General features: G+C 34.9%; 2 protein-coding genes across 2 annotated transcripts in view; one reads left to right on the forward strand and one right to left on the reverse strand.

Moving 5' to 3' along the window:
• Positions 1–24359, forward strand: part of LOC105216435 (tRNA dimethylallyltransferase) — a 112244-nt gene that overhangs the window by 9268 nt on the left and 78617 nt on the right. The window contains exons 3-4 of the mRNA XM_054230801.1: positions 9142–9351; positions 9493–9617. Coding sequence (XP_054086776.1) covers positions 9142–9351; positions 9493–9617 — 335 coding nt within the window. The remainder of the gene's footprint in view (positions 1–9141; positions 9352–9492; positions 9618–24359) is intronic.
• Positions 7418–8481, reverse strand: LOC105216415 (uncharacterized). The gene has a single exon (XM_011190890.3). It carries the CDS (start codon positions 8145–8147, stop codon positions 7542–7544), a length of 606 nt encoding a protein of 201 aa, XP_011189192.1. The 5' UTR covers positions 8148–8481; the 3' UTR covers positions 7418–7541.

Genomic DNA, 24359 nt, shown 5'->3' on the forward strand with positions numbered 1-24359 from the left:
TGTCAATCAAAGATCTCTTGAATATCCAGCGAAAAAGGATCATATATCCTGTCTCTGCTGAGCTTACTGTTTGCGGAAATGGAGTTTAAAGCAATAATTTCACAGAAAGCTATAAACCAAAGTTGGCACCATTTCAAAACCGAACTGACAGATTGGTTTTTGAGGCAGTTTCGGGTTCTAGAAGATCTTCTGTAAATTCTTAAAATAGTCCTCGGTCATTCGATAAAGAAATATTTGAACTAACTATATAGTCTAGGGTTTAGAATTTTTTTTTAATTATTTCTGAAGTTGTTGACATTTTGATAAAGTGATATACCACCCACCCTATATGTAGAGTACAGCCTGCACACTTCAGTAATAGATGTGAAGCATTTCCATCGCCCATCAACCGTTTGCTTCGTTGATTGTGTCGCTGACTTTGTCAGCAGATATTTAGTAAGCAATATTTTATACTCAAAGAATAACAACAGCAATTATGAGCTGAAGCTGTTGATAGCAGCATCAAATCAAAGCAGATTCTTAGGGAAGCCAAAAAAATGAAAAAAAAATAAAACAAAAAAAATATTTATACACATAGTAAATTAAAACGATTTAGAATTCTTCTTGGCAATTAAAAGAGACGCTGACTAGATGGACGCCAGAATTGGCGATGATGCTGGCGACTGTATGCTTGGTGTGGGCGTTGCGGCGCAACTTTGTGTATAACATACCAATTAGTTCGCTTAGAATAATATATGTACACAGACACAAATTTAAGTATATATATATCTATAAAACTGGGGGCTATAGTATTATGGAAATGTTATTTCCGATTTTACATGAAATTGTTGTAATAATTCGCATTCGAACGAGGGCATTGGCCTAGGTGTATGTTTTAAAATAGTCAAAAATAATCAAATAATCATATAATAGTGGCAATAAAATATAAATTTCCACAATGTATATGTTGAGATTTTATTAGCGAAAAATCACGGCATGTGCCGTTAATGATGGCCACAATATCTGCTTTTGAGCGCACGTGTTTATATACAACTGTTTATCAACCACAAAATTAGATTAGAAATAATAACAATAACAGTGCAAACACATTAGATCGCATTTTGAAAGAATGAATGTTGTGCTAATGATTCTACTATAAAAATGCTAAGTGTGAAATCTGTATTCTTTATTATAAATCGATTGCGCTCTTTTCGGCATTACAATATGTTAGCTATAGGTCACACGAGGTTATTTCCATATTTTTAATATTTTCTCAATATATTCTTAGCTTATAAAAGGGTTTAGGATGTTAAACCTATGTTATCCATTTTTACCAACCAACATTTTGTTCATTCTCACCACTATTTTCTGAGTATCACGAAATCGTTCCAATAATTCGACTTAATAGCATCCTATAACCGTTTTTCCATTCATCATCAGACAGTCGATGAGATCACACATTAGATATGAATTCCAGAAAACGGTAATTATCACCAGGACGATAAAACACTCTTCGTCTTCTTCGAAGCAGGTTCACCTCGGTTCACTGCTTTAATTGTTCCTTAGCATCTGGTGTACCAGAAGATCCGTATTTTGTCGACTGCCACGATGTGTCCTCACTAAAGTTACTGGAGAAATCTCAAATAACTCCTGACACATGTCATATATGTATTATCATAATATAGAGAATACTAAGAATACTTTTGAAAGAAATTTCAGATATTGCTAACAGCTTATTTCTGTCATGAAAATAATTCTCACAATATCTATTACATATTTTCTTAAAAATTGTAGGACTTTCCATACACGACAAATATGTAGTATGAATGTCTCGGTCTAACATCCGTCATACACTGAAGTCAGCAACAATTATATGGGCAAATTATTCGATGCTTCGAAAGCAAAGATTCTGATAAATAATTTATCTGATATTTTATTTGCTTTCTCAGTATAGTTAATTTTGCACTTATTTTCGTCACAAATTTGTATGGTTTTCATAATCTAGTCACGAAAGGTGTCAGTTTCATGCATTCATTGTACATACAGTTGAAGCACTTATGCTGACAGTTGACAATCAACAGCTAACCTCGAAATATGCCATATAATTCTGACATTAAAAACATATTTTAAAAGCTCGTATCATAAATAAAATCGTTTCCAAAAACAAAAAGCTTAAGACTTCACCAACACTATACCCCACCACCACTTCCGCCCAACTGCAGTGTTCCTTTCAATTCCACCATATTATGCTGTTTTGAGCATATTCCCTACGGCTAAGCATATACCAAGAACGCTCATTTAATATTTGCAGCACATATTGAAGTGTCCAACGGCAACGGAAATGTCTGTTTAACAATTTGTGATTCATTAAAGAAGCTACACTTCTTTCTCGCATTTCGAAACTTGCATTCCAAAAACTTGATTGACAGCGGGAAAAACAACAACACAAATATATTTCACATATGCATATGGACGTTCTTCCATAGAAACGTATGGTTGTTTTCGAAACTAAATATTTAAGTACAGTTCTTGCGTTTGGAATGCATGGGACAAATTTGATCTGCCATTATTAATATATTTTATGCAAATATTCTCGGTTGACAATTTGAATGAGAGACAAACGAATCTCATCATCAGTGAACCTATTTGAGCAATATGTTTAAAGCCTTCTCCATTTCCATACCCTGCTGCATGGATTTTAGAGTTTTGGGGTCGTCTTCATATTTCCCAATGAACGAACTAGTAACATATTTGAAATCTAACTCATCGTTAGTATCACGATTTCATAGTACCTTCTGCCTGCTCTAATGTCAATATCAAAATTTACGAATAAAAAAATTTTTAGAAGATCATAAGTTTTGTGGACATGTTTCTGTCACTTTCAGAACTCATCCTCGAAACTATAATCATTGGAATAAAATAGGAATTTTGAGAAAAACTCTTGGATTTATTGCTCACTTTTCTGAAGGTTCGTCAGTCCACATTGTATGCTACATAGTGAAAGAGACTGGGGTAGGAGATATAATTTACATAGGATCATCCTTATATGGAGGGAACTTTTATAGATCGATTAGAAAATATCCCACGGCTCCATCATAAGTGATATAGTCAACAGGTTCGTCCTGCTTTATGATGCAGAAGCATGGACGATGTCAACATCCAATGAGACAGCACAAGGAGTTTTCGAGAGAAAAGTTTTGCGGAAGATTTATGGTCCTTTGAACATCGGCAACAACGATTACTGCAGACGATGGAACGATGAGCTGTATGAGCTATACGACGACATTAACATAGTTCTGTGAATAAAAAGACAGCGGCTACGCTAGTTAGCACATGTTATCCGAATGGACGAAAACACTAAAGCTATGAAAGTGCCCAATGCAGTACCCGCTGATGGAAACCGAGGAGAGGAAGACCTCCACACAGGGAAAGACCAGGTGGAGAAAGACCTGGCTTCACTTGGTAACACCAATTGCTGCCAAACAGCGAGAAGAAAGAGCGAATGACGCGCTGTCGTAAACTCGGATATAACCGCGTAAGCGTCGTCTACGCCAGTTAGGAAGATGAAGTAGTCAATAGATTCGTATGTTGTTTAATTACGTTCGGGAGGTTATTACGACCATATTATTTTACAATGCAGAGACTTTCTAGCGATCAACAATAAAAGTGGACTCTCTTTGAAATCATACAAATCTCTACAGAATTAAACGAAATTCACAAAAACGGAATTACACTAATTCCCAAGACTCATAAAGTTCGAAAAATGTCAGGACGGAAAGCACATAAAATCAATTAATGAATTGAAAGTGAATGCATTAAAGTATTGATTCAAATATTCAAATTAACGCACACCAAAGTGGAATGCAAAAACAGCAATCTTCATTTGTCAGAACCGACAAATGTGTTCCAGGAATTGGAAAAACTCGAAAAGGTGAAAGATTGTATGCTAAAACGTGTGTCCCTGCCGAGATGGACGCAGATAATGATCGTTTATGGCATGCGTGTACTTTGTTGTTGGCGCATTACGTCCGGCTCACAGCTCATAAAGTCATCACACCATAAATAAGAGGCGTTCCGAAAACAAAATCTCTTATGAAACAATGAAGGCAGAACAGCTAAATGATGGGCTTTTAAGATGTTGTCACTTTCAGTGCTTTCCAGTTTAGAGGCCCCATGATGATTTCGGCAAATCACTAATGAAATGCAATCGAGAGTTAACATATCAACTAATTAAGATTTAAATAGAGGTCGAAATGATGCGGTTCAAGTTGAAAGACACACACTGCCGAAGAGTCGAAGAAATAAATACAAAGTCATTGTCATCAGCAACATGAAGCGGGTACCACCAGCTACGGCCCCCCCGCAAGATACTTAAATACTTTTTGAATTCAACGGGCAAATAAAAAACCAAAAACGAACGCCGTGAATTGCACGCAAATCGACGCAATACGTTGAGAAAAAGCGTAACTGAAGCATATGTAAACAAAAAATCTGGCGGGCAAAAAGTGCATAAACAAAACAAAACAAAGCAAGAAACGCGAGTGGAGAGGAAGAACCAACAAAACCGAAAATTCACAACTTTTTAGCGTCTTGCGTCGACGCGTCAGTGTCAGCCAGTCAGTGAGCCGGCCAGGTAGCCAGTCAAGCCCAGGCAGGCAGATCGCGACTGCGCGCAAACCTTGTGCAAGTTCAAAAACCTGTATGAATGAGTCAATCGGCAAACAAAACAAAAACCAGACACAGTCATAGTCGGCGCGTCAGCGACGTGTGTTGCATTGGACGATGCGCCGCAGACGTCTTGAAAACAAAGAAAAATGAAGAACAGAAAAAAAGTAGCAGAGAAGCAGCAACGCACGAAAAATAAAACAGCAGCAATGCCGTTTGGACGCCGGGTCTGGTTGAGTAGACAGACGCGGCACGCCGGACCGGCCGGCTTTTTGGCCGTGGTTCCACTTAAGCAATTCGCTTTTAATAAACAAACCGCATTGCATGCGCACTCCAAGTTCAAACATTAGGACGGACGGACAGACGGATAGACGGAGGGCGGAAGAGATAAGCTAACAGCCGCACAGACGCATCAGCGAATTCGCTAACAACAAACATACATATGTGCGCAGTGCATATATGGCTGTACAATTGTGGGGAGAACAATTGAAACTTCCCTATTTTTTTTTCATTTGGTGATATTGAGAGTGAAGCGGCAAATCTTATAAGAGAATTAACCTAACAGACTAAACATCTCTTCATCATCGACCTTTTTCTCCGCGGACCGGCCTCGGAAGGTCCGAGAGTAAATTGAAATTAGTGAGAAAAAAGTCCTTTCCAATAATCTATTTGTGAGTTTATGAGTTAATCTAAACCGTTTCACTTGTCAGTCATAGATCGGCGCCTTTCTTCGCCAACAATCTCGCTACCCGCTATCATCGTTACTTCATGTGGTTAGCCCAGACTTTCAACTTTTCAATTTCGCAGCAATTAAGTCGCGCTTAAGTCCACTCTATCCATGACTTAGTGTCGGACGATGGGTCGACATATAACATTACATCTCTTTAACGCATCCCAAATATACTCCATTTAAGTCATTATAACCACACCGACGAGAAATCCTACACTTCCTTTAGCGAAGTTCTCTTTATTACCTCATTCAGCTCATGACTTATTCTCTAGAACATATATTTCAGTTTCGGGAACAGTAAAGCCAACGACCAAATTCTCACAACATAAATAATTTGATAACTCATTAAATTCTAACAATTCCCATATCTCTGTTTCGAATATAAATAGAGGCTGTATCTACTTACACAAAAAACCCTTTCCACGACATAAGAAAATTTGGTCTAAAATATAGTAATTGGTCGAGTTTTCATTAATTTATGGGATGAATTTTGGTCTTTGATCTGGATCGTGACTGCTTTAGTGCTCAGACAACTTATTATAATCTCTACAGTTCGAGGCAGGAAATCACTTAAAGAAAATATTCTAAAGTAATGCAATACTTCTGCTGCCAATATTTTTCTCGCAACTATACATACATATTTGTAAGCGAGTATAGAACATACGCCGATCGCCTAGTCATGCTACCGACCTAAAAGCTTTATTTGTATGCATCATACACACTCACACACATACACATACATATATATTTTGTTTGTACTCGTATGTTTGTTGTATGTGTGTGTGTATGTGGTGCAGGCGCATTGCAAACATTTATTAATGTTTTCATTTTGTATCCGCCATTGTTGTTGTAGCTGTCGGTTTTTGGCTATTTTTTGCTTGCATTCCTCTGCTTAAACGCTTAACAGCAGTAACGTCATTGCAAACAGACGCGAAAGGAAACACACAAAACATGCAAAAGTCATATCTTAACACTAACCGTAAACAAATAACCGAAAAATAATAAAATAAATGAGAAAACAATTCGTATTTGTTTGTTTATGTACAAACATTGCAAAATGTCACTTACTTACTTACTCTTGACCGATAAAGCAATATGTCTATAAACAAATTCGAAACTGGAAAATAAATATGCGAAAATTTCTGTATGTATGTATGGATGAATGTAAGAACAATATTGATATGTTACAATAGAATGTAAAGTCGGTATCCGCACCGAGGGTTTCAGGTTGAGGCTCCACCTCAAGCCCCTTTTAGCAATTGCTCTTACCATGCGCGCATATACAGTTGAATCGGCCACTAACACAAAATAGCGATAATCGGTGACTTATTTAGGGCCCTGGCATTTATACTGTCAGCACCTAGTATCCAATATGACTGGAATCCTAATTGTTCCGGATTGTTTTAAGTTGAACAGAAGATTCCGTTTGTTACTTATTAATAAAGGGAGTCTCTGAACCAAGTCTCGAACTGCCCCTTGTCCTGTTTCATCCATTTTGAGTGCCGAATTTCTAAATGCCCGCATCTTGGAATAAATTATTTTTTTATGAGACTGGGATAGACTTTTTGACGGATTAAAACAAGACGAAGTAATGTATGTTCTCATTTTCCTGATCTTGCCTACATATGGTACTGATTGGACTAGCTGCTACTGATGACAGAACACTTCTTCGCTAATAATGCACTTTACGATACATTTTTAATATCCAATCTTGTTCAATTTTTTATGAAATAGATGCAGGTAAAGGTTCTGCTGGAACACTAGGAAGCATCAACTTATTTCTACAAACCTATCTATTATTCAAGTTTTTGAATACAGTTTTTCGGCTAACCAAGTTTTTCCTAATCAAAGTATTATGCCGAACCTTAGTATGATCAACTATTCCTGTTTGCAAATTTTTAATAATGACAGATCTAATTAACTATGGCCATATAAAGAACCGATTCCAAAATCACTGTACCTCAAAACACCACATACATAACTTGTACATAAATCGATAAAGCATCAGTTACAACACCACTAATATGTACATTGGAAAACTCATTTTATCCATTTCGAAACCAAATTTATATATTTTCTGCAAGTTAATAATAATTATCTCATGAAGTAGTCGGTTTACATGCATTTTTCCCGCAACAACATTTATTTGGCGTTCAGTTCCAACTCATTACGATTTCATCCACTCTGGCTTTCCAGTGATTGCGTAATTGGCAAGGAATGTAAACACTGAATAACCGGTAAGTACAGTGTTCTCGAGTGAGCCCTCCCAGTAGCTGTCCAACAGTATGGCACCATATTTGGTCAAGAAGGCCGTAAGAGCCATGCTCACGTATATGTAGTTGCTCTCATTGACAGCCAAGAATGTCAGCGACATGATATTGCCCAAAATCGTCAGATCTTTCAACGTATTTGTATTGCTATCATCGCCTTCCTCTGTGAAGAGTTTCGCAATTAAATCAAAAGCGAGTGGTATAACGAATAGACCATGGCCCAATGCCAAAGCGCTGGTTTCCGATGATGCCAAATATAATTCAATATTTATTAATGGCAAATGCACGATCTCCATAACACTGTCAGATATCTGACGTATCTTATTGCAACTGTCACTCTCGTCGCCCTGCTTGTAGGCATGTATGATGCCCAACAGGCCATGACAGAGACCAAAGGCACAAGCGGAGAAGGCATACGGATGTTCGGTCGGCTGTATTGAGGCCAAAGCAAATCCTGAGGCACCTACCAAAAGGCCATTGAATACCATGGAAAGCCCGGCCATCCTGCCGTTTAGCGACTTCACTAATCCGTTGCTAAACAATTAACCTCTGCACGGCGGTATAACGGTCCGGTTTTGCTTCACCTGTTTAAAACTCGGCCGCCAACCGGATTTTGATATGTCGTCCCTTGGAGTTCACCTACAATTTAATTTTCGCGAAGAATTTAGTGTGAGCTTCTTATAATCACTGTTAATTTTGAAATATTTGGCTTTCGGCAGACAAACAAAAAATAGTTTAAAACAATTTTAGTAGAAATAATAAAAAAATATTTATAGAGAATTTTGTTTGAAAACCGAACGAAAAATTTATGATGTTTTTCACCATGTTGTTTATGAAATACTAATTTCAGAAGGATGAAGTAGCTAAGAAATTAAGTTCTAAGTGTCTACACAATAAACATTGAACTATGTTCGATTAGACCTCGACCTTCGGACTATACATGAACTTTCTGGAATAAGTCCATACAGCTTGTGACTTACGAACCCAAAAACCCATAAATTCTTTCCGGTATATGTCTACAGAGCAGACCAATAATTTTAGGCATCATTCACATATTTCTCTAAAGCTCTCGATTGTCGTTTTCATATCCGTTCAAACTACATATTATTCTTTTGTAAAGGTCTCGTAGCTGGCCACTGAACATTTGAAGTAGTCATTCAGCGGTTGAGTTCACTGTTCAGATTTTCAATTAGATCAAATATTTGATTTACACCTTCCAATTTCAGATTGGGTCTTCAACTATTCACATAGTAGTCACCGGGGTTCCGCAATTATAGATTCTAACTGTTAATCATTAGTTGTAATGGAGTTTTAAGGAAATATCAGGGAAAGACAAAAGCTCTGCGTATATATCTGTTGCTTCAGCCTTATTCTCACTTTTGTCGATCGTTACTTCATTGCTGGTTCAAATAGAACCGACAAAGCTTTATTAGAAGTTCGAATTTCCAACAATCGAAAATAATACGGCAATTATCCTTAACTGTTAAATTTATCTAGATCGAAAATCTTTTAGCACAAAACAAGTGTCCTATTGTAGTCGGCGGTACCAACTACTACATCGAATCGCTCCTTTGGGATATACTCGTTAGTCCGAAGGATCCAAACGAACTGGAGGACGGTATAGACAACCAGTCTGACATATCTACTACAGTAAACATTGCGGGCAAAGGAGAAGAGCGGACTGTTGGATCTGACAATGTGAAAGATGTAAGTATTATCTGAGCAAATTTTGAATCTCAATACATCATTCAAAGCACTGTAGTCGTTCTCTAAACACTGTGCGTTAACAGATTTATTTTCTTGTTTTTAACTTTGCTCTCATTACATATTTATATCGTCTGCTTTTAGCCTTTATTTCTGCCACAGTCAGAAATGTCAGCAATGTCATCTGAGTTGTTGCATAACCATTTAAGGAAGATCGATCCGCAGTCGGCAAATCGCATACATCCGAACAATAAAAGAAAAATTACGCGGTAAGTTGATTAAGAAATATTTAAAAAATGCAATGAAAATATTTGTTGCGCTCTTATATCTACATACATATATAGCAGTAAAAGTGTTAAAAACACTTATGCACAAGGTCCAATTGATTGTGTTGTTGAGAAAAATACAAAAAAAAAAACTATAAAACTATAAAAATTCAGTTTCAGGCTAAATTTGATTCACTGGAGATGTAATCATATCTGATACATACTTAGAATTACTTGATTCCAAACTAAGTACTCCAAATAATGCTTGGTTTTACGGCATTGTTCTATAATATACTAGTTTAGGGTCAGTATAAAAGTATGAAGTCCTCGCTGTATTCAAATTATCACCAAGACAGCATGGTCTCCATCCCACTTACTTATTATAAAATATCTCGGATGATAAGATCGGCTTCTGAGGAATATATGTATATTTATGTGCCTATCATATTTATGTATCCTATCTCTCGTTACCCTTAGATATCTAATCTCGAAGACTGTCTTTTGAACGGAGACGACAGATTACATTTAGGCCTGTTATAATACTTTTCATTCTAGTTTGATGATCTGATATTCTCGGTAGTGGTAACAGGAGATCAGAAAATCCATAAGACTTTCGAGAAGTTGTAAAGAATAATTGTGTTCAAAAACACTTGAAAAATTAAGAATACATACATATGTACAACTAGTTCAATTTTCATTAAAGATCATGACAATATCTGATCAAAGGAACCATGATGATTCTACATAAGAGGGACTTATCATTCATTCATACCTTCAATTGGTAAATCTGGAAACTGGCAGCAGATTGTAACACGAAGAAATATCGAACGTACTGCTGTGGACTCTCTCGATACGATTGATAGAGAGATCTTCCAAAGGGTTCTAAAAGAAGAAGGTAATTTATTTGATGTTGTCAGACCTGAATGACAATATTTATTAAAATGTTATAAACGTCGAAGATCTCAAGATCTGTGAACTCACAGGTATCAGCTTTTAACCCTTGTAAATTCCATCAGTCACCAGTACCCACAAGTGCTATACAATTGTTAAAAGTGAAAAGTGTAACTGAAATTATTGCTCATAATGGTTTTCATTATGTTAAAAATTCAGCAAAAAATGTATTTATTCTAATCCATTAACTATTTATGTAAGCGGACATTAGGCATTCATATGCATTAAAATTTTCTCGCTTCAAAGCTCACCAAAGTGCTATTTGGTAATAAAAACCCTACCGCACAGACTTACATACATAAATGTAAATATTGAAATATTTTAAAATTGTTTCTATTTAGTGGCGAATGCGAATAATTTAATTGTTAGGCCTTCCGTACGTGTTTTAATTGGATTTGGTGCTCCTCCAATAAAATAAATGCTTAAAAGCACATGGGATTGCTCATATATGGAACTTCATTAATTAATATGTACTTACGTTTGTTACAGAAATATATCACTTTAAAAGCAAATTCGTTAATCTTAACACCCCAACACCATTTTTTTCATTTTGTAATTTCTTAATATTTGCACTGTTGTATTATTTTTATCGTCGTTATGCTGCCAAACCTCGTCGGGCGGTATGTGGAAGTAAGCGTAAAAAATTGTGAGCGTGATTAAATTACATAAACACTTTAGTGTTCAATTTATTGCCTGCGAAGCATTTTAGGGTTCAAATATTCCGGCGTCCATTCAACTAGCCAGGAAGGCAGTCAGTCGGCCGATTCAGCTTTAGTGGCCGAGCAGGCAGGTAGTGAACGCGTGGACAGTGCCTGGGTTGTGCAACAGAAGATTCGCCAATTATATTATGGGGAGGTTAATAATTACTTTCTACCATGACAAAAAAGTAATTCTTATTCGGTAATCGGTGTCTTAAGACTCTCTTTTATGCCATAAATGCATTTAAAATTAAACTAAGACATCGAATAAGTTTAACAGTGACGTTTGTAATGATTACCAATATTCAAAAAAGTTTAGTGATTTAACTAAATTCATACTTAATGATTGGTCCGTTTCACACTGTATGTACCAAAGGTTAACTGATTAATTATGATTAACTTTCTGTTAAGCTCCGGTCTCCGTTGCACATTTCTACTACCCTTTTTATACTCTCGCAACAAAGTTGCTAGAGAGTATTATAGTTTTGTTCACATAACGGTTGTTTGTAACACCCAAAACTAAACGAGTGAACCAAAGTGATCAGTGTGAAGAGTGGAGTTCAAATCCGAATGTCTGTCTGTACGTTCGTCCGTCCGTCTGTGCAAGCTGTAACTTGAGTAAAAATTAAGATATCTTGATGACACTTGCCACACTTATTTCTTGGCACCATAGGAAGGTTGCTTGCGAAAATGAGCAAAATCGGACCACTGCCACGCCCACAAAATGGCGAAAACCGAAAACACATAAAGTGCCATAACTAAGCCATAAATAAAGCTATGGAAATAAAATTTGGTATGAAGGATCGCACTATGAAGGGGCATATGTGGATGTAATTTTTTTGGGGTTTTTGGTACATATCTCGTAAACCAATAGAGCTATATAAACCAAAATTTCTGCAGTCGTTTTTTAGCCACTTCTTAATACAGTCCAAAAAGGAAAGAAATCGGATAATAACCACGACCACTTCCTCCTCCCCCTGGCGTACGCCGATGATATTGATATCATCGGAAGCAACAACCGCGCCGTTTGTTCTGCTTTTTCCCGCATGGATAAGGAGGCGAAGCGAATGGGTGTGGAGGTGAATGAGGACAAGACGAAATATCTCCTGTCATCAAGCAAACAGTCGGCGCATTCGCGTCTTGGCTCCCACGTCACTGTTGACAGTCATAACATCGAAGTCGTAGATAATTTCGTATACCTGGGAACCAGCATCAACAACACGAACAATGTCAGCCTCGAAATCCAGCGAAGAATAACTCTTGCCAACAGGTGCTACTTTGGACTGAGTAGGCAATTGAACAGTAAAGTCCTCTCTCGACGAACCAAAATCAAACTCTACAAGTCGCTTATCATTCCCGTCCTGCTTTACGGTGCAGAAGCTTGGACGATGTCAACATCGGATAAGACGACACTAGGAGTTTTCGAGAGGAAAATTTTGCGCAAGATTTATGGTCCTCAGAACATTGGCAACGGCGAATACCGCAGACGATGGAACGATGAGCTGTACGAGTTATACGACGACATTGACGAATAAAAAGACAGCGGCTACGCTGGCTACGACCTGGTTACACTTGGGATCTCCAAATGGCGCCGAACTGCGAAGGAGAGAGAGAGGTGTCGCACTATCGTCGACTCGCTATAACCGGCTAAACAGTTGCAACGCCAATCACATACATACTTCCCATACAAAAGTTAGGTTGAAAATTACTATAAGAGGGTTAACTCATTAACGAAAAACATCAGAAACACTAAATTTCACAAAAGAAATGGCAGATGGAAGCTGCACTCAGATTTTTTTACAAAATGGAAAATGGGCGTGGCGTCGCCCACTTATGGGTCAAAAACCAAATCTCAGGAACTACTCGACCGATTTCAATGAAACTTGGTTTGTAATAGTTTCCTTACATCCCAATGATATGTTGTGAAAATAGACCACATCGCTTCACAACCACGCCTACTTCCTATATATCAGAACTTTGAAGACGATCTGAATCGTTTAGCCCTTCCTTACTTGTTAATGTTTTTTTTTTCAACATTATTCCATTCATTTTTCTTGCAACATTAACAATAATTAAATTATCTTACAGTATGCTTGCGTTATTGTTAGGAATCATAAGTATCTAATTACATTACATGGCTGTATTAAATACAAACATAGAATTGTAGCTGTACAGTAATGCCTCATTAATAAAACTAGAAAATATTTATGGTATTTTTGCACAGTTATCAATAACTTCTTTACTTTTATTTCCAAGTAATTGAATATATTGTTCAATTAAAGTGACTTCCACTCAACAGGTCATTAAGCCGATGCAATTAAAATATTAATTTGTTGCAGCGAAATTTGTTTTCGCATACACTCAATTAAGCTCGAAGTAGTAGTTAATGAGGATATCAAATTATAATTTACATAGATATGTTGTCAAAATACCATAATAATAGTAATTGAGCAATTAGTACATTTTATGATAATTTGAGAACAGTTTAGAATAAACTTTCAAAAAAATTTTTACATAATTTTATTTTGAACATACACAATTTAGCTTGAATAATTAATATTTGAAAATTGATATCAAATTGTTCTCATTTAAACACTAATTGAACAACTAATCAATTAATTAAAGAATTAAATTAATAACAATTAGAAGTAACATTGTTGAAATTTCTTTATTTGCATTAATTTGTTGTAAAATAAATATTTTAAAATTAATTTAGAATGCTATTTGGACAATTAGTTAATTACTTTAGTTTGTAATAACTTCAGATAAATTAGAATTTATTCGCAATTAAATTTTTTTCATGAATTGTTATGAAATATTTCGTTTGATTTAATACTTTAATTCCAAAACATATTTCAAAACCTAGAAATTTTTCTATTTTTAAAGATATATGTATAATCAATATTAAGCAGAACATACTGTATATTCCCTTCGTAAACATATCTAAAGTACCATATGAATGCTTATGACCACTTTGGACATTTGATTTGTACTTCATTTGCGGATCATGGTAAGCGGTGCATTGAAGCAAGAACTTTGAACACGCCACAACCAGAGCCAGATGTTGTCAGGCTGGCCGTAGTAGCAAACTTAGAGCAATAGTCACATACAAACACATTTTCCTTGGTATATTTATAATAAATATATTTCAAACTTTATGCAAGAGTCTACATACGCAATGAAAAGCGAACTGGTGTGACACAAAGAATAAGAACTTTATTTTGTGGTGAAATATGCGAAACAAATTATTTAATTTATATTAAAATAATTTGTATTTTCTTATGTATGTTAATTAATTATTTTTAATTATAATGGATTAATTAATTATTTGGATTCATTTATTTTTTGTACGAAAATAGTCCATCGGTAAAATATTGGCTAACAGCAATGATTCTATTGATTTTTTATAATCTTTTTTTTTAATTTTCTATTTTTTAAGTTTCAACAGACCTCAAACACCTTGCACACTCGACTCTGCTCCCTTTTTGCTTTCGTGTTAACAGTTATTAAATAGGCTGCATGTTTTCGTGCCGCAACAATGTTGTACCTGTAATTAAATAGTATTTACATTACTCATTAAGATAATCAAAATGATGAAAGCCATCAAGTATATACAACAATAATTTCATCACACTTCATGCAGTAAGAGATGTACGCACCTGGTCAAAATAATAGGTACACCAAAAACCAAGCCAAGCAAAACACATCAAAAATTATTTTTATTCAAATTTTTTAAGCAAACTGCAATATCCTTTGGAGCGCCGAAACAAAAATAAATTTGTTTAGAAACAATGTATTATGAAAGAAGTGTACGTCGCCTGTAAAGAAATGATTTATCTTCTTATTTCTCTAATCCAATCTACATGATTTCAAAGCTAAATTTAATCTCCAACTATTTTTTAATGGAAGCTTTTTGGCTATTCGCTTTGGTAGCTTGACCTTTTAGAAGCGCCTGTGAACTGTTTGAGCACTAACTTCATTTCCAATTTTTGCTGCCATCGTCTCCAATGACATCAAAAGCGCCCTCTTTGAAATTAGTTACAATGCGACGATCAAGAAATTTATGCGTTTTTTGTCGCTTGCCACGATTATCCCTACTAGATTTCACTTTAAAGCATTTATGAGACTTTTTCGTTAATTTCCCAATGTCCCGAAGTAATTTGTCTTGTATTCGGAGCTGGGAACTTGCTGGGTTTCTTCAAAAGTCGAATGCGACTTGCGACCCATCTAAAATGTCCAAAAAAATTTGTAAAAAGTCCAGAATAATAGTGGATATAATGGCTATCAACTCGGTAATGTTAAATGTATAGCAAAACATTTGTATCAAATTTATTTTTCCATAATAAATATGTCATCAAAAGTATAACTATTATTATTCTTTTGATCCTCATTTCTTTGTTTTGCTTAATTTAAACGTAATGTTTTTTATACCTACTTGAAAATATCTAAAGAATATAATTGCGTTTGCACTTTTCTTAAAAAATTGAATACACATAATTTTTGTTGTGTTTTGCTTGAAAAAATTTGATGTTCCTGTTATTTTGAGCAGGTGTGTATACATATATCGCAGATAGCTTTGCCGGAATGCAGTAAAATATTGCATGAAATTTGTATTACATATAAAAGGAGAAGGCAAATCGACTAAAGTAATTTGTAGAATCATTTAATAAGCTGATAGTGGTTCTAAAAATTCTTCCGTTTCTCAATCGTCGTCCTTTTAAATTAAAAAGTAGTTACTTAGACTAATGAATTACTACTTTTTTGTTTGTAACAAATCATGGCCCTTAAACTGTTCAAATATTTCATACGGTTTTATACACCCTTAGATGTAGTGAGTTCGCTCACTTCCATTATCAATTCAACCAGAAAAATTTGCTACTTCTTTTCGCCAAAATTCTAACCTCTTTACTTTTTTCGAAGCAAACTAAATGGGATACTGCTGTAGGAGGAGACCAAAAAGTCTCCTAATTATCGAGCATGTCTCCCATTACTAGTCTTGAGCTCTGGTTATTCGTTTGCCTTTCAATACAATCGAAGAATAGATTTTTATGTCTTCAAAGATATGCAAATCCATATCAAAATGTTGACAGACCATTATTTTTACATAATCTTTCAATTAAATCTTACTATCAAATTCTCTATATAAAACAGTGCACTAAAATATTCAATGGTATTTATTACGTAGTATTTTTATGAGTATTGACTTTCATAACAAAGAAGCTATGCATTTCGTTTTCATACAAAATACTCATACCCCTCCCTACATACAGTAATTGTCCACAGCTTTGACGTGTACTCGTATGTCCAAAATTTTTGCGCTAACCTTGAAAGGCCGTCAAACTAATAAATCAAATAAATTTTAATATTGTTATAGAAACATTCACACACATGCAAAAAATTAGTAGAATAGAGGCAAAAAAAAAACACTTTCCATTACATATGTATTTGCATTTCAGCAGAATTTCCTAAACGAGTCGTGTGAATCGTGCGACCGACTGGCGGCGGCAAAAAAAAAGCTTTGGCGCTCAACAACAAAGCATATGAAGCCACTTGATACAGTTTGACAAGTAATTGTCGACGTTTAATTTCAAACAGGAGAGTGGAATTTCTGGAATCAGCAAATAAAAATTGTTTGCCAACTGACTTACGTACGTACGTAAGGAGGAAATGAAATGTATTAAAAGCGCATAAAACTGAAAGGTGTCACGATTTTGAAATGTTGAAAGTGCCGGTAGTGGATGTTCCAGTTTAACGGTTTTGTTGCTGATATTAAAACGGAAGCAATCCAATTAACTAATTATTTTGAAGTCTTGTAGAAGTCTTTGAACTGTATTGAAATCTTTTTCTGTTGCTGCTGCTGTCCCACAGTTCAGTTACTTCAATAGACTCCTGGGTCTTCAGAAAAGATTACGGGAATGGTCAGGAATATTGTTTAATCAATAATTTATGGAGTTTCTTTAACATTATCCACTTCCAGTGCTTTCCGTCTGTTCCGATAATCCAGATTTGAAAATGACTCTGAACACTTAATAAATTTTTATGAAATACTTTTGGAAATAAAAAAACCCAGATTTTTTGAAGTTTGTCTGAACTGTCATATCCCAGAGCTTCTGCGCAATCCTCACCAACACACCATATAGTAATTTTTGTCATCTCTGATGGCTCTCAACCAGAGTCAATGCACCTTTTCATTCAATGTTTTTGTAAAAATCTTTACTCTCCTACCTCTCCACTCACAATACTTCCATCATTCGCCCTCACCAAAGCAATTCATGAGACATCTTAACCTTTTAGCTGCTGTCACTGCAACAGTTGCTCGTCGCCGTCACGTTGTTGATGTGTCTTTCTTTGTTTTACTGTATGCATTGACAGTTGCTGTTTCTACATGTATTTCTTTATTGCTCATTTGTCCATTGCGTCCAACTGCTGGGCCCCCAAAATGTTTTTAAAGTCTTTAAATTCTGCAAAGTACTGCGACCCATATGTGCAACAGGCAACGCAGTGGATGAACTCCGAAAAATTCGAATATAAGCGTTGTTATTTATTTGCTAGGGTGTTCGTAAAATATTTATCTTTTTACATGAATATATTTTACGAACACGAAAAGTAGTAATTTAACCAAGAAGTACAAGAGTATTTCCATAAAGTAGATTTAGAATGCTACAAAATTAGAATTATATTTTAATTAGAATATTGTATCCTTCTAATAATAAACGTTTGAACATCTGCTAAGCTTTTAGACATGCCCTATTTAACTATAGATCTATAAAACTTATTTAATAAATAATGGCAGCCTTAATGTGAAATAGGACGTATGTATAATATTTTATTTTATTTCTTAATTTCTTGATTTTTTAGTTGTATTTTGCCACATTTTATTTTTCTGCTGCATAATAAAACGTTATCCAAAATTTAAATGTGCCCACACTTGTCGTCAGTGTATTTATGAATGCTTGATCGCGTCCAAGGGTAATGAATTGCATACCAATTAAAAACCAATAAAAGGGGCATTATTGCTTCTTTCATTCACGAGTTTTTATTGTTCTCTTTCAGTGTAATGACACGAATTTGTCACCAAATTCAAAAGAAACAATGAACCATATATGACCATATGTTTTAAGCCCAGCAGGAGGCTGAAATATTCTGACTGATTTTAATTTTCAATGCTCCTGCTAATAAGTTTAAATGTGTTAATGTTTTATTAAACAGAAAACAATACAACAAACAAATCAAACAAACATTATAGATATGGACTATAGCCATTAAAATTATCTATCAAATCTGATTTCAGTTTTGAAAACTTCAGTTGGAGTTCTAATCTAACGAAATTGTCCGATAGGTACGCATGCATTGAGACTAGGGGTTCTGGCAGATACAAGTTGCCAAAGTTGTCCATCTAAGCATTTCCTCCTCCAATTTTCAGCTTTTGACAGACTGAGGTTGAACAATCTAGAAAGGCTAACCTTCAGCGAACAAAGCAAATAGGCTAGAATTTACATTAACCGACTGAAGGTGTTTATAATAGATTCCCAGCGCTCTGCCGAATAATAAGGGAATTTTTGATCTATTAGGAGTATATTGCTACCACAAAGCACAGAGCTCAAAACTGCTCAGGTGAGATCTTCCTGCATATGGGAAAGATCTATCTACTAACTTAACCTATCCTTTTGTTTAAGTTTTCATACTTCTAAAGTTTCAGTTTGAAGTTAAACCTCCATTTGCCATAAAGTATTCTTCACCCACTTTTGTCAAACTTGCTGCTACTCGTTCTTAAATTTCTTTCCGTTTATTGTGGTGCCTTTCTGACGATTTAATAAGACTTTGTTCGTTTCAACCTGTTCTCATTCCAAATTTGGTTGGTTTCAATTAAAGTAACAGTTGCAAGATTCATATCAATTTGATAATATACCTTATAATATAGACCGATAGGGACAGCAAATGTCGTTCTCAAGCGTTGGACATCTCTATGATGTCGTGGCAAATTTTGCGAAAAGATCTTGGCCTACATCCTTTCAAGATGAAATTGACGCAAGAAATGAACACCAGAATCGTGAATTGGGCTAAGCAACAACTTGAAAATTATTCGGATTTTCATCATTAATCGAAAAATCATCTTCTGAGATGAGGATCATTTCTGGCTGAATGGCTTCGTCAATATGCAAACTATGCGTTATTTGACCATGGGTCACCATTGCATCCCGAAAAAGTTACGATTTGGTGCGGTTTATGGGCCGTACTTTTTCCGTGATGATCACGTGCTCGTGGTGGACATGCAAAAGAAATCGAATTCCATACTACTGACATTGAATTTATTTTCACAGGAATAAAGAATTTCATTCATATCCCAAACCATTCTAGCGCTCTTACTGAAAACCCTTTTAGTGAGCTTATATGAGATTACAAATAAAGTTTTATGTCCGGATCAGAATACGTTCACGCAGTCACATTGTTCCAACTGTTTTAAACTTAAATAACTAAATTAAAGAGAGGATTTGAGACAAAAAACCCCACTCGGTAAGCAAATGTCCAGAAAGTAGTAAAAAACCCAGATTCACTGAAAGCTCGTGAAGTTCTCTCACTACAATGATAGCAAATAAATATAATAGTTGATCCATTATTTCCTGATATTTGTTTATGTCTACAGTCGATCTTGATACTTCTTTTTTGTAATAATATATTCGTCTCTATTCTCTAAACTTAAGTTCAATTTGTCATATTTCTTGATAAGATATTCCACCTACACCCTTTCCCACCAATAGCACAAAATCCAATCACACTTTAGAGGGCTTACACTCAGTAAACTCATTGAACATCATTAATTCTTTATATACATAGCTAGAAACTAGAAACTCTTTAATTATATGACAAATTACTTATAATTGACTGGTTTATGCGTTACTTCAATCTCCCAACTATTTATAATTACCAAAAGCACTCTACAATAAAATTTAGAACTAAGGAATATGCTCAACAGCTTAGCAACAAAGTGCTTTCACCCGCATAGAATTTAATTACATTATTGAAGTTTAGCAGAAGAAGTTGGCAGCAGCCAGCGTCAACGCCTCATTTATCACGAATGAAATATCCTTTTTCTGCTGGCTGCTGCTGGAAAAACAAATAAAATGCGCCATCTGCTATGCTTGGCAGCGTTTTAAGCATTTTCTACACCCAATTAGCGTTGAGTGTCATAAAGTCAGCACGGCACCATACAGTTACATAGACAAAAACAAAAAACAACAACAACAGCGCATGTATTTTCCGCATGTAGTTTTTTTTGGCGTAATCTTTTGACAGGAAGAGCAGCAATGCAACGCTGCAAATGTGTGTCACCGAGTCAAGAAACGCAGCGACAATAATAACAAGAACAACAACAACAACACATGTGCATATTTGTTTCGGGGAGCTAAATAAAGAAGAAGAAGAAGCAGCCAACAACTATAAATGACAGCGACAAATGGCACGACAACAAATACCGTTACAATGATTTTTGCGAAAAGTGCGCACGGAAGTGATTACTAATACAAGCGTTGGCTTGCATGTGTGTGTGTGTGTGACTTCCAAGGAAGGCAAATGCTGCAGAAGTCAACAATGCCATGACAATTTGGAAAATTGTGTTTCTATTTTGAAACTTGCAAGGCGTTTGATCTGCTTTTTTGTTGTTGTTGTTGTTCTTCGAAATTTCTCGCTTAAGTGCATGTAAATAGTTCGACCCACTTCTGCCAATCGCACACTTTGCACGAGTGATTTATACTATTTATGTTCGTATTATATATGTGTATATATGTATTTGTCTATTTACATAGATATTTATATATTTATTGTCTGTTCTAAATCTGCTCGCGCGTGCATTTTCACGCAAGCAAACTTTGTTGGCTAAGAAATTTTTCTTAAGTTTTTCTTTAATTTTCGCTGCTCTAAGTAACTAAGTACGCACTTACAAGATCTTGCATTAAAATGTTTAATGACATCCACCATTAAGCCATCAACCGCCGGCGCGGTATCACGTTGCAGACAAGTGCCAGCAGACACACGCAGCAAGCCAACGCCCTCAACCCTTTCGCGCGAAAAGGCGCTGCCAAAGCAAAAAAAAAAATCGAAAAAATCGAAAAAAAGAAAGAGAAATTTAAAACGGAAATCTTGACATCAATTTGCGCTAAATACGCATAGTTAGCCAAGTGTCTTTTTAAATAGACATTAGTCGCATTAGTAGACGCAGCACCTGCGCAACGCCGCCTTTGCGACAGTGAAATTGACACTAAATTTACACTTTTCGCCTTTTTCACTTTTTGTTTTCTTTTTTTTCACTTTTTGTTGCTTTTATTTAAATGCTTTTGTCGTTGCATTTGTTGTTGTTCTTATTTTCGTTCTTGACAAATTTTGTGCGATAATTTTGCGTCGCATTTTTTTCTGTGTCACACGCGTCTGCACGGGATTTTAGGATTTTTGCCAAGCAAATTCTAAATAGGTGCCGTTCTATAAGTCAAACTATGTATTTTTGGTTGTGCGCGACGCAGCGCAGCGGAGTGACATCACACCACGAAAAAATTATAATTTTCGGCGAAATTCAACTTTGAACGACAATAAATCGTTGGAAAGGACAAGTAAGGACGTACGTGTTTGCGTCGCAATCAGAGGTATTAGAGTTTTTACTTTCAAGGAAAATTAAAAAAAAAATGTACTTGAATAAATCAATTTCGATAGGATAGTGTTAGCAGCTGTAAATCGACTAAATTATATTAATATGATAAATACCCAACTTCATTAATGTACGAATTCCGATCAGGTCTTGTTCCTACAAAGAAGAGCAACACTACCTCAAAAAATAAAAGACCATTATTATAAAAGGAACACACTCCAGTATTCGACAGTACAAAAAAGTTACACGGGAAATTTTCTGATATTTCACGGTGCTCAAAGTACTACAGCGTACGCTCGAAAACATGAACATTCTAAAACTTGAATACCCAGGAACGTAAACACTCTTTTTTGTGCATTGACTATTCTAAAATGTGAATAAGGCTAAAAAGCTCTAAAACATGAACAAACAATTTTTCAATATTTCAATAATGTAAATAATTGTGAACTTGGGAAATCCCCTAATAGTAAATTACTTTTTTTTCTGAAATTTTCGGTTATTTACAAAAAAGGATCTAGTTTGACGTTCTTATTGCAACGAATATAATGTTGCTAAATACAAGTCCTTTAAAACAAAAAGGCAATTGATTTTAAAACACTTAAACGATCCATTTTCCGGAAAAAGAAAAATACTTCGTACTTTTGAACTGCCCAAACTGGAAAAAGTTATTTATTCTTGGTTTATCCGTATGCAAAATATTTAAGAACTGGCAAGGTAGTGCTTTATTGTTGAAATGTTGAAAGAAAAAGCCAAAAACCTGCATTCAAAATTAGAGGAAAACGAAGCTGATTTTTACGCTAGTCGTCGATGGCTTCAAAAATTCAAAAAACCGTCTAAAAGACAATGGAAAATCAAACCGTATGAAACAATTGACATTTTCAACAAAGCGGTGCAGTGGGCAAGTTATGAAGGCGCTCAAAACAATATAAATGTACTGGCCCGACTAAGGGAGAAAGCTGTATTAAAATTATTATAAAAACTGGAAGTGTAAAAAAAGCTTATAATTCCAATATTAATTATCTATGATTCATTAAATAATTTTAGATATTTTAAATAATAATAATAATTTAACTGTTCCCATGGCTTCTTTAGAATTTTCGAAATCGAATAGACAACTGTCAAAAATAAAATATATAAAGATAATCAAGTGGATATGAAACAACGAGAGATTATAGAACGTTGATCAAATATACTGTCACACATTCAAATCAATATACTAGAAGGAATACTTCCCTCAAACATAGCGAGCAGACAAATGGCGAATAGAAATCGACTACTGGAATTATAATTGATAATAATCAATATGGAGACATTTTTATACGTGTTTATTAAACACAGAGTTCATCGATACGATCTGGTTTTTATAGTTTTATAAAGTACTAATTATAAATATTTTATTTCTATATTTAATTTAAAAATGCTGTAAAATACCTCCAGTGACTCTAAAAGATTTTTATTCTCCACACTTTAAACTTAAACAAATCTTTCTTACTCTTATTGGCTTTTCTAACCTTTGGCAGACATTTTTCACAAAATGAATCGTTTCGTTTGAAGACAGACATTTGCAGACATTGTACTTTGGAACTGGACTTTTTTCACATAATTTATCAACAAAAACGCTATTATTGTCCTAAAATATGTTAGTCAACAACATAATTAATTCATTTACTAATTGTTATTCAATTAATTTAATTGTTATCAAATTAACTGAATTGCTACTAAATTTTTAATGCTGTTAATTGAAAAGAGGGAAGCGACTAGTTACCGCAAACTTTATAAAGGAATGTTAGAAAGAAAATATAATAGCGAATATTGTTCAAAATGGTTTATCTCAATGTCTTTGAAATATATTTAAATATTTCGCTTAATAATTGAATCCGCAGCGAATTCGATTTAGATACGATAAAGATTTTCGATCGAAAATATTCATGCAATCATTGATTCATCGATAAACTGCTTTACCAAAAAGTGAGAACGTAAATCTGTTTTATCGACAAATGCGACAAATTTGATTAAGTGCTTTTTGCTTAAAAAAAATAAAACTGACCTTTAACTATTATGAAATTTCTTCTAAAAAAAAAATATTTAATTCACCTGAAGCTTTTTGAGAAAATTATTTCGCTATTTCGAGGGGCAACTTTATATCGCTTTTAAACATCTTTAATTAATTTTTGTTAGTCTATTTTTGTCTCTTGTTTCCAAAATACCCATTTAAAACATAATTTAGTCCATCATCGGTAATTATTTACATAAAAATTTCCAAATAGTTTATTGCTTTTCCATTTCCGTAACTCATCCACCAACGGATAGTTTACGATGTTGCGGATTCAATGATTTCGTAATTAGCGACATCTATTAGCCGCAGAATGTATTTTTTCGAGTCGGTAAGTGAGTTCAATGTGATCGCAAATTTTATTTTCGATACGGTTTCAATGATTCCGACGTAACTTTTTTTCGATC

The sequence above is a fragment of the Zeugodacus cucurbitae genome, chromosome 5 (genome assembly GCF_028554725.1).
Source record: "Zeugodacus cucurbitae isolate PBARC_wt_2022May chromosome 5, idZeuCucr1.2, whole genome shotgun sequence".
In the NCBI taxonomy this organism is placed as follows: domain Eukaryota; kingdom Metazoa; phylum Arthropoda; class Insecta; order Diptera; family Tephritidae; genus Zeugodacus; species Zeugodacus cucurbitae.

Coding starts and splice junctions, on each gene's coding strand:
- LOC105216415 (XM_011190890.3), bottom strand. CDS start 8,147: ATGGCCGGGCTTTCCATGGTATTCAATGGCCTTTTGGTAGGTGCCTCA.